The 11,247-nt window shown below is 37.0% G+C and overlaps 1 protein-coding gene and 1 pseudogene across 3 annotated transcripts; one reads left to right on the top strand and one right to left on the bottom strand.

Annotated features, from left to right (window-relative positions):
* Positions 1-237: 237 nt before the first annotated feature.
* Positions 238-6,314, bottom strand: LOC306870555 (zinc finger CCHC domain-containing protein 8-like). Of its 2 annotated transcripts, none has more exons than XM_079417893.1 (14): positions 6,131-6,314; positions 5,523-5,565; positions 5,358-5,432; positions 5,172-5,277; positions 5,016-5,093; positions 4,816-4,919; positions 4,635-4,700; positions 4,384-4,444; positions 4,132-4,259; positions 3,332-3,468; positions 2,977-3,086; positions 2,204-2,290; positions 2,000-2,108; positions 238-1,487 (listed from the first exon to the last, which is right to left on the bottom strand). In XM_079417893.1, exons 1-14 carry the CDS (start codon positions 6,288-6,290, stop codon positions 634-636), a joined length of 2,118 nt encoding a protein of 705 aa, XP_079274019.1. In that variant the 5' UTR covers positions 6,291-6,314; the 3' UTR covers positions 238-633. The 2 variants fall into 2 exon arrangements, with proteins under 2 accessions (XP_079274019.1, XP_079274018.1); XM_079417892.1 differs by having other exon boundaries at positions 268-1,487; positions 2,000-2,111.
* A 1,768-nt stretch (positions 6,315-8,082) lies between these two features.
* On the top strand, positions 8,083-9,179 carry LOC306870517 (annotated as a pseudogene). Its single transcript has 3 exons — positions 8,083-8,212; positions 8,301-8,357; positions 8,807-9,179. The product of its transcript is annotated as an uncharacterized misc_RNA (transcript).
* The last annotated feature ends 2,068 nt before the right edge of the window (positions 9,180-11,247 follow it).

The following is an 11,247-nucleotide window of genomic DNA, read 5'->3' as shown; positions in this document are numbered from 1 at the left end:
CCCCATAGACTTTCATTGCAAATGTATTTTTGTAAACGTTTTTTTTTTTGTAAACTTGTTTTCCTTGTGAACGATTTCTATAACACCAGTTTGCAAAAGGAAATTATAGTAACAAGTTGTTGGCAACAAAAAATACAATTCTACTGTGATAAAGATAATATAAAGACGTAGAAGGCGGCAGAGCGCAAGGCGCAAAAATTGCATTAATGAAATTTTCAAATAAAAATATTACCATTAAAATGTGTATGAAGTGCAACGATTTCATTTCACTTCCAAGTCCAAGTTAAAACTTTTAATTCAGTGAGAATTCTTAAGAAATGTATGCTGAAAGATATTCACAGTAAATTGCACAGATGATCTATGGTGGACATATAAATCAGCATGCCATGAGATGTAGCGATAACAAGTGTAATTACAGAAAACAGAACAGGAAAAATAATAATTAAAAAAAAAAACCTTCAAGGACCCACAGTTAATATTCAGGTATAAACCAAATGTAACCTTATAGTTTTTAAAAATCACACAATAGCAGTAAAAATATACAAAGCATCAAAATAAAACTACATAGAAAAGGACTGTGATAAGACATTGCTGCTTGTCCACAGGTGGGCAGTATAAAACAAAAGACTTTGATTATTTCTTGTTCTTGGCTTGATTTCTTGGAGAGCCTTTCAGTAAATCTCGAATCTTGAGGTAAACCCCTGTTGCTTCAGCAACCTCCGTAAACTCAGGCGTGTCCTCAAAAGGAATTATTCCCGCAGCAAATCTGCTACGGTGTGGGACGAAAGATACTTTACTTACAACAGGTTCCTCCATGTTGTCAGCCACTTGTGCATTTGCCTCCTGTGTGCTTATCTGAGGAGTGTCTGAAGTTCCATTTGTTGCATCATGATTACAGTTTTCCTCATAAACTTCATCCAGGACAATAATGTCACTCATCTCCGCTTGCAAATCGATCACGTTTTCATTAACTGAATGTTTTTCCTGTCCATCGCTGGCTGTTTCATCTGTCCTCTCATCCTCACATACATCAGTTACTGCCTCAACAGTTGAAGATGGTGTGCTTTTGATTTCATATGCATGACTCAAGTCCTCCATCTTTTCTCCATCTTCCTCCAAGTCAAGTTTAAGTGAAGTGACGACACTAGGGGAACTTGCGACGGGGGTCTCAGAAGCTCCAGCTTCAGAATCACTGTTGGTTGCAGTATCTGCCTTCTCAAGGGCTGCCCAAAGAAGCCTTTGCTGCTCCTCCAGTTCCTCCAGAGTCAGCCCATCCTCTGACTCTTCCCCCTCAGTCAACCCTCTGGCTTGAGTGGATGGAGAATAATTTGTAGGTGGAGTTGGGGGTGGAGTTCCCTTAGGAATTGGAGGTGTGGATGGAGGTGTTCCCAGCGGCAGAGGTGGAGCAACACCCAAGGACGAAGTGCCAGGAGGAAGAGGTGGGTGGAACTGGAAACCATCAGATCTAATTTGAGATGTGTCATGATCTGTAGGACAAAAATTAAATCATGATATTTTTTCACGATAATCAAGTATTTTTTAGTGATGCACAAAATTTAAGCAACTTAAGCAAATTGGCCGAAAATGTACTTTTTGGAGGACAAAATCATTGAACGATACTGTAACTTTTAATTAGCACTTCTAAGATTGTGACGTCTTTTTAACGGATCTTCATTTTTATCAACCAAGAGCTTTCAGTCTGGTTTTTTTTGGTTGATGCGTGAACAAAACTTCACTAAACATTATTATTAGTATATTTACCATTCAATAATCACAATCAATTTGGCAACACAATCACCAAAAAAAATAAAAAATTCAAAGCATCACTAGTATTTGTGTAGTATCTTCTGAAATGAATACGTCAAAAATAGTGTAAGTCACATAGTGAGATGCAGAAGAAAAAAGGGGGCGACAACGCAAGCTGTGTGAAGCATTAGAGCACTTGGCAGTTGGTCAGCTATAAGCTTATGCCTTTCCGAACAATCTGCAGTCATAAAACCTGATTCTATCTCCATATCGGATTCGGGGTTTTCTGAATTAGATCTCCATTTCTTTGCCTTCTGGGGTGTAGATTCAGACTCATGATGCCTCTTATTGCAGCTGGAGCCCTGCTGAGCATATATGGATGCATAAGGTCATAAATAATTTGGGAAATAAGCATAAAGGCAATAAATTAGAAAAACATTTTTAATATTTTTTTTACCGTTGGAAAGTTACTGCTTAAAAAAGCAGCAAAATTTTGCTTCCACTGCTGAGGCTGCATTGGAATAGAATTGAAAGACCGGAAATCCTGTACAAAAAAAAACACACACATATATTAGAACTTGATGAATTTAAATAAAATATAAAGCTAGATAGTGGGAAATCCAGATTTACATCAGTATGCATTAATCATGGTCTAGATAATCTTTAATTGCCGGCATACTCACATAAACATGCACGTAAATAATATAAAACCATACAAATCTGCATTTGTAGATGGTCAGCCTGTAAATTAACTGTTCTAAATTTCCTGAGGAAAATGTCAGTGGTAGAGCTGTTGCGATATCTTTGTTTTGTAAGGCTTTCCACACACTAGACGATTTACAAATCTTAAACGATTTTAAAACCATGGGAGACCATAGACATGAAGACAGTTCAACCAATTTTTGCCTTATAATCCTCTGAACGCACACACTAGACGATTCTACCAGACCGTGAGACCACACACTTGTCAATTGTAGGAAAGATTTCACAGTGACACGTGATCTTAAGGACACTCGTGAAGAAAAACAAATAGAGGACTAATCAACGTTGTCAGCTGGCTCTCCTGGCGCACGTTCTTTTTCACAGTGAAAAACAAAGTATAGAAAAGAATATGGGTGATGTTCTCTGCATTCATGGCATGTTTGTGGCTGCCAAGTATCCCTTAAATGCAGCAGTGCTCTCATAATCCACGCATTGTTCTGTGTCCAATAAATCTCTATGTACACTTACATCTCTTACATCGGGGGGTGTAGACACATTGAAGCCAGGAAAGTCAACCAGCTTGGAGACATCGTAAGATATCTTTTGGCTGTGGTTGTTTTCATCTTCATCGTTTGATCCTTGTGAAGAAAAGTAAGAGAGTCAATGGCAGTTTAGTTCTATATAAAACAAACACACCTTCTTTAATCGTGCTTATGACAGGTGAAGATCAGGTCCTTATTGACAGGTCATTTGGCCAACTGCAACAAACCCCTTATGTAAGAAAACCCGTAGTAATAATTTTCTTACATTTTCAAACTCTTATAATTAAGGGCTTTAACCCGACTGAAGACTGGCCATAATAAAATTTAAAACTCAACCTTACCGTCATAGAGCATCAGGCCTGAGTTTTCCATTTCTGCCTCTTTTAACCAGCCAGGTGGGTAGCCGAGCTCCCTCATGCGATAGATGAATGGAGGAAGGGTTTTTATATTAATCCCAAGCGCATCAAGGAGCTCTTGACTATAAAAGACAATACGAATTGCATTTCCTTTGAGATGATTTTCAGATAAAAGACACTTCAATTACCAAACTAAAATATTGTGGGGGTTGTTTTGTTGTAAGTGCTGGAGTCAAAATTCAGTAAGCTTGGAGCTTAAATGAAATCACATGAAACAAAAATGTGTGTCCAGCTTAGCTTTTAGAATATCTTTATAATAAATCTTAACAGATATATTGTGCAAAAAGATATATTGTGCAAGTGTACAGTGTGTTTCTTCCTGAATAAATGGACTGATATGCTGAGGAATTGTTTTTGCAGGTCTATAATTTTCAATGTCAACTTCTCAACACTTTTACACAATTGTTTGATTCCCCATTTCAGTTTTAAATGCACACACCATAGGGCATTTTCTAAAATATTTGAATGATTCAGTTAAAACTAGACATGTAAAGTTGGCAAGACAAACTTTGATGTGAGATGTTATTGATCATAAATTGGGTTTGAATTGATATGAGGGTGAGTAAAAGGTGACAAATTTCATTTTTGGATGAACCAACCATTGAATGCAATAAATGCAAAGCTGCAGAATTTACACCAATTAATTTGTTAAGGACATACTGTGAACTTCACAGGTTTGAACTTATATTGTTTTCTTTTTCACACAATGACATAAGATGGCTGACCTCAATTTTCCTGGCTTGTACTTTGCAAATCGCTCTTCAACCTCTTCTGCATGGTAGCGTTGGTTGCTCTGAATGTTGTTCTGTGAAAACTCTTTCCTCTTTTCATTGATACGAGCCATATCTTTGGGCTTAAAGAGTGAAAAAAGTCTGATTTATACTTGCATTCTTCAATGATTATGTCGATTTCAAAATGTAATTGTAAGTAGTAATCTAGTATTAACAGAAACTTTGTCAATAAGGAAAGAGAAACACCTCTGGACAGTCTCGCAGTTGATGGTCCTCAGAACTGCAATTAAAACAGCATGGTCTCGGTCTGTAAAGACAACACAAGCTGATTTCACTTCCTCAAGCAGAAAAGCAAATGAAATCCAAAACAGGAATTAATCAATCTTTACCAGCAATCCAGTAAGAAAACCAACAGGTCTTGTAAAGACAAGCATTAGTATTATAAAAGCATAAACATATAAATATCCAAATGCTACTATTGTAAACTCTTGCCATACCTTTTCTCCTTTACCTGCACCTCTTGGCCCTCAAGGGCAATGATTTGGCCAAAGATCTGCTGGTATCTTTGCAAAAATGATTCAGGAGCAGTGATGTATATAGACATGATTCAAATCGACTAAAAGCATTGTTTAACTTTAAACTAATAAGAGCACAGCTTGCTATAAATGTTTAGGATACTTGGGAACCTCCCATCCATCAGTCAGCTGAGGGTTTTCATTCAGTAGCGGTTGGCCAAGTTTATCAACACAGAAGTTAGTGAAGTATAAAACACTTCCTATCATCTACAATCCAAAAACAAGAAATACTCGTTTCATTTGTGGTTAATTAGCAATTGAATAAGAATAATGTGAGCTATGGGTTTGGTTTATAGAACTCACGCTGAAAGCATTTTTGATATGCTCGAAGTCACTGGAAGCCTTCCCTTTGTAGCTTTCCTCCATAACGAAGCTTGAATGCTGCAAACATAGAAAACCGCATTTTTGCTTACTGATGAAGACTATTGTACGAAATGTCCAGTGACATTAAAGGCATACGTGTGGCTTGACATGAAGAGCAGAGCCTTCTGGGTCATTTTTACACTCTTGTAGTCTCTTCTGGACAAGACTGAAGATGAAGTCCTCCATTTCTTCCCGACACTGCCTAAACACACACAAGAGTATCTCTCAATAAAACTAATAGCATGAAACCATTAAAATAAGGGTGACGCAGAAAACACCTACTTGGAAATGATGTTGTTTCCATAGTTAATTTGACAAAGGGGCCCATCAATTTTGCAATCTTCAATTTTTATACCACTAGAATAAAAATGACCATAATCAATCAACAACTCTAAATGAATGCCCGGTTTAACTGGATTTAGAAACTGAAGTTCATTCTTTACTCACGTTGGACGACTTAATATGTTTAACTTTCTCTTCAGTTCCTCATGTGGATCATCATTAAGGCATATATTTTGCTCTATGTGACAGACAACAAGCAGTGAACACAACCAAAACAAATGGTAGTCAAACGGTAGGGATACAATATATTGGTGACCATATAATCAGTCAGTTTTGACGTTTTTAAGAATATCATTATCCTTCTGGTGAGTAGAAACAGTTTACACTAGCACTTAATTAATCCTCTGTGCGTCAGGTATTTCAATACGACACATGCAATATTTTTCTTGATGCATGTCATTTACATTTATGTGAAAGATTCAAGTTACAGTATGCTTCACAAAAGCATTCCAAAATTGCATAATAAGAGTTCTAACATCGACTACAGATTAAAACCAAGTCTCTGCTATCAAAGCAAATTCAACTGTATTTGCATCTTAACTGAACCGAACACACATCTGTTCTACACAAACATTCCACATTTTTCTCTAACGCCACATAGGCTTTTAACATCTGATTGTACAATGATAACTACACCAGCACGTTTTTCAAATGCATTTCAAGCTAAAACGAGAGCTCCAGCACGCTCATTGGATGATACGCTATAAGGATATTCTCTGAGTTCAGACGCTCTATTGTGTCTTGAAGCTCCTGCAGTCGATCTGAACTCTCACTCTCTTCATTATTAACTTCATCTATGACACAATCGCGCTCTGGCGCGTTCTCTTCGAACTGATCGAATAATTCGCTATCGCCAAACTCCACCGCAGCCATGTTTGATGACCACAATGCGTGACGCATACTACAGTTCAAAGGGCAAATTCTACAACGCGCTGACGCAGGGCTGCTGATTGGCTAGGAGACCACAAACACCTCATAGCTAAGGCGGTCTGTTTACGGTTGTACAGTTGTCTTTTGTGACCACGTTGGAGAAGATAGCTGGCATGCTGGGCGGTTGCAATAAACACGCTTAATTTGTTCGGTATTTTAACGTCTTTGTTACTCTATGGCAGACTGTCCTGTCTTTACAGCATCATGGCATCTGGAGGAATTTCTCTCATCAATATGTCGTATTGTATTCATAACCTGCTGAAAGAAAAACAGCTAAAACCAACCAGGGGCCTGTACCATGAAGCCGGTTTAGCTGGCTAGCCTGATAAGTTTCAGTTTAGTTTGCACCAATCCTGGGTTTTAGGTACCATGAAAGTGGCTTGGCTTTTAGCAGCTTTCACTGCCATAGTAGCCTACACTCCACAGCTAACCTGCTCCGGGGCAGGTTATGTTCTGGGTTAGAGATCTCAAACTGAAACTGGACCAATCAGATATGAGCAAAGTAACATGTCTGACACACTAAAAAAAGTCACTCCAGTTTCTCTTCCTATTAAAAGTCACTATGCAGTACCTTAAATAAATTTAAACAAAATTGTCCAGCTTTAATGATAATTAGAATTTACATATCATTTATATTTTTATTACTCCATTACACACATGCGTTTTTAGTTTAACAATTATTATAAAGCATTTATTTTAAATGAATATTAATATATTCAGATCATAGGTAATAGAAGTTGTAGAATCTACAGATAACACTTTAAAAATGGCTACATGTGACCTTACGTGTTTGAGTCTCCATCACTGTATATTATCAACTATATAAACTAACTTCACAAGTTTCACTTGTGACTGCACTGATAGAGCAAGATCATTTCCTTTATTTGTCCTCTTTTTTTAATGAACAAGTACTTCAGTGGAAATGCGTTTAAATTCCTCATATTCTTTAATCTCTTAACCTTTAACAAGCGTTTTGAATCTCGCTGGCTCTCTCGCGAGAAGTGAATCACACTTGCTCTGTGTTTGTGATTGGCTGTTCGCCGCTGATGACACATTCATGTGCACAAGCTCCATTAACTCAGGATCAAGCCTGAGTTGACAGAGAAAGGAGATGATCAGCTTCATGGTACCAACAAAGCCAGATTGGAGTGGTTTGGTTTTGTCAACTCAAAACCTATTTTATTACTCTGAATTTGTTGTACAGGTCCCAGGTCTCCCAGCCTGGTCATAGCTGATTTAGTAGACCATTTTTAGAGGGTTTTAACTACTTTTTAGCAAGCTGGTCGAGCTGGGACACCAGGTTGAGGGTGGGAGACAGTTTCAACCTACATCCATCTCAAAACAGCTAGGACTAGCCAATAAGCTTAGACTGTTTTTGTTTTTTCAAGAGTGCCTTTCCACTGTGGGTTCTTGTTTTTTTTTTCTAGCGAGTGTTTGCCTTATCTTGATTATTAATAAATGAATTGCATCTATTAATGTTTATTAATGTCTCTTTAAATAATGTGTAGCTTATTATTGTTCCCAGTCAAGCTGTTTTACTAATCAGTTTAAAGAAAGTATAGTGTTACTTTTTGTAGTGTAGTTGTACAACCTGGCGATTCTTCAAAAAATAAGTTTTTTTAATTAATACATTTATTAATGTATGAACAGTCAATTTTTTATGGTCAGATAATTCTTCAAATTAATGCAATTTTAGTTAATATATTATATTTTTTCATTTAATATGTAGGATCAGATGATCCCTCTCTTTCTTGGAGCTGATCTGTTCTCAGACACAGACAATCGCAGTGAAAACCAACCCAGATACCATGCAAAATTTGCTGCACAAGGATTGGCAACCAAACCGGTTTTCCCATCAGTGTTTTGTTAGATTATTATATTTTTGACTTGGTCGATTTTCATTAGAGGTTAATTAGAGGGTTAGAGGTTAATATTTATCTTATTGATCTCTAGACTACAGATTCCAAGGACTGCGACTCCCTTATTCCAGCAACAGTCTGTGGTTCTATAGTGCTTCTTCCCCAGGCCATCAGGCTCCTAAACTCTAACTCCGTGTCATAACATCACATGACTCCATGTAAATATCACCATATCAATAAGCTATTCATAATTATTCATAATTGTTTTCTACCTCATACTGCTGCTATTTAAATACCCTGTACAACTTTTTGCACATTCTTTTTGCACATTCCTCTTATTACTATTTAAGTCAACAACATACTGACCTGCACATTCATATTTATATTTTTTATCTTTTATTTTATTTTATTCTCTTATTTTTTGTACTTTTCTTTTTCAAAGTATCTGTATACTTTATAATTGCACTGTCCTTGGAGCGGACCTGACCTACATTTCACTGCTGGTTATACCCTGTATAATTGTGTATGTGACAAATAAAAATCTTGAATCTTGTTCAAATGTTGAATACTGTATTACTGGGATGATTGACGAGGAAAAAGTGATTGACACTGTGATGGCCCTGTTTCAAACTCATTTTCAGAGCTACTCCATCTACTCAAGCAGTCTGCTTAAGGCTGTGGCGGGTTTGGCTTGGCCAGCAGTTCAATGCAGCCAACAGCACCATTAGCCACCGGGTTGAGGGATTTAAGGCCCAACACATTGAGCACATTACAAACTTGCTGCCTCCAGAGGAGCTGGCAACTGAACATTTCCCAGAGGCAATGCGAAATCTTCTTGCACACTGCATGGGTCTGAGTGACGAGGCAGAAAAATGGAAAAAACACAGCGAATACCCCCATTTTATTACTTGCTAATCACAATCTTATCACAGGAGTAGCTCATGGCTTGTATTCCAGTCCAATATGCAAATAAGTATACTTAGATGTAGGTTATACATTCCGTATCATTTGGTTGCAGTTTTGTTGGTTTATAGCCTTAAATACAAATGATTCCAAATAAATAGTTTCTTTAAAAGTCAAATGTTTATGTCCTTTCCACAGCTAGCTGTTGACAGATGTAGTATTTGTCCTAAAAGGAATACAAAGACAGCAATCTCATGATTTTAGGCCAAACTTTTAAGAAATTATGAACATGAAAACATGACATTTGGCATACACTGCTTACAAGAGCTTCCCCAGATTACTATAATGAATGTTTAATGCAGTCATGTTTAATGTTTGATGCAGTCTCTTCCCCCCCCCCACCAACACAAACTAAGTATTAAATGAAATCTGAATGAAATGTTCATAAAAATATTCAGGCTAAAAGTTTGAATCCAAACACAAGAGGGCAGCAGAGCATCACGTACATGTTCTCATCACTGAAAATAAAACACACCTGAACATCAAATATTTCAAAATTCTATTTTGTTTGCAATTCAATTGTATAACAAAATAAAATAATAAATCAAATAGAATATATATTCATCAGAAACCAAGCACCAATGGCTCATTTAGACAATTCAGTGATCAAATTGCTATTTATCTTTTTAAATGTAATGTGCGTTTTTAACTGTCTTTAAAGAAATGTTATACTATTTTTTTTTTTTTAAAGAGGCCAAAAATATTGTCATATTTTAATTGGGCAGCAATATGTTCAGCTATGTTTGGCAACTGGCAAATATGTATTTAATATCATTGGGATATATTCAAAAAATACTATTAATTAATCATTAATTTAATCAAACTCACAAGGTCCTACATATGAATTTCTATGCCTTTTTTGGGGTGAAGATATTCAACCATATACACTTATACTTGAAAGTGGTTTCTTACCATGTGGATAACATTACAGTATTACAGTCTTCTTCTGTCATTTACTTTGATATACAAGTCTGATCGTTTAGGCATTGCTGTAACTCCCCTAGCGTTTACATATGGGAAAAATTTCATGCAACTTCTATTGTGCTTCCTCAGAATGCCCTGTTTATGAGTAAAGTTTTGTTAAATCTGAATATAGGTCAGATCATCAAAATGGGTTATATAAGGCCATTTAAATGGCTTATAACTTTGCCATGCTTGATAAACCAAAATTATTTGGTTTGGATTTATCCCACCAAGGCTGACATTTCTTATGACTTCCCTGGATTCTTTTAGGGCAGAAAGGAATAATTGGCAAAAAAGTACAAATACAATAGGGTTCTAATACATTTGTTTGGATGCAGAAAATAGTAAAATATCTAAATAAAATAGAATTTAGGATTCGGCAGAGATTCCCTGATGGAAGAACTGTGAAGAGTCTATGTCTGGGGTGGTGAATGTCTTTAATGAGTCACATGGCCCTGCATCACTGGTTGTAAATATCTGTGATCCAGGGAAGAAAGGTCCTGATGGCCTTCTCTCCTGTCCTCATCACTCTGGACAGCTCCTTTCAGTCCCGGCCCATGGTGGCTCTCAAATCAACTGGGGCCTCATTTATAAAGCGTGCGTACGCACACATTTGATCTTAGAGTGTGTGTGCGCTTAAGTCCTCATATTTGTAAAAACTGTCTTTGATGTGGAAAAGTGCTTAGTGTCATGTCAGGATCTGAGCAGACGTACACACTTTTTCTTGTCGGAGTAGGCTTACTGCAGTCTTTTGAAAATGTAAGATGTTCTTGCAGCTCGTTCTAAATTACAGGATTTGGGTGATGGCTTGTGATATTTTACATGTTAATGACAGAGAGATGAAACCATTAATTTGCGGGCAAGTTCAAGATAATTTGCGATTCATAGATTTAACATCTGAAAGAGAGTACGTGTGTTTTCTGTGCGTTCATTTTATGAATCACACAGACGTATATTTGAGAGATGATTGTAAGATCAATTTTAGGATGGTTTCTGCCCAACATTTTATAAATGAGGCCCCTGGTGATGCTCCTTGTGGGGAGACACTCCACAACCCCAATATACAAAGTTCTCAGCACCCTGTCGGAGATCTTGACACCAGCCAAGCGTTGGAG

The sequence above is a fragment of the Barbus barbus genome (assembly GCF_936440315.1).
Source record: "Barbus barbus genome assembly, chromosome: 5".
Lineage (NCBI taxonomy): Eukaryota > Metazoa > Chordata > Actinopteri > Cypriniformes > Cyprinidae > Barbus > Barbus barbus.
Note: the sequence above shows the minus strand (reverse complement) of the source record. Positions and strands in the feature narration are given on the sequence as shown.

What these genes read in the sequence shown, in the direction of transcription:
- LOC306870555 (XM_079417892.1), bottom strand. Translation starts at nt 6,290, where the DNA reads ATGGCTGCGGTGGAGTTTGGCGATAGCGAATTATTCGATCAGTTCGAA. An exon ending in AACATATTAAGTCGTCCAAC is followed by an intron (nt 5,433 to 5,522) that starts GTGAGTAAAGAA and finishes TTTTTATTCTAG; the next exon opens with TGGTATAAAAATTGAAGATT. An exon ending in AGGCCTGATGCTCTATGACG is followed by an intron (nt 3,087 to 3,331) that starts GTAAGGTTGAGT and finishes TTTCTTCACAAG; the next exon opens with GATCAAACGATGAAGATGAA.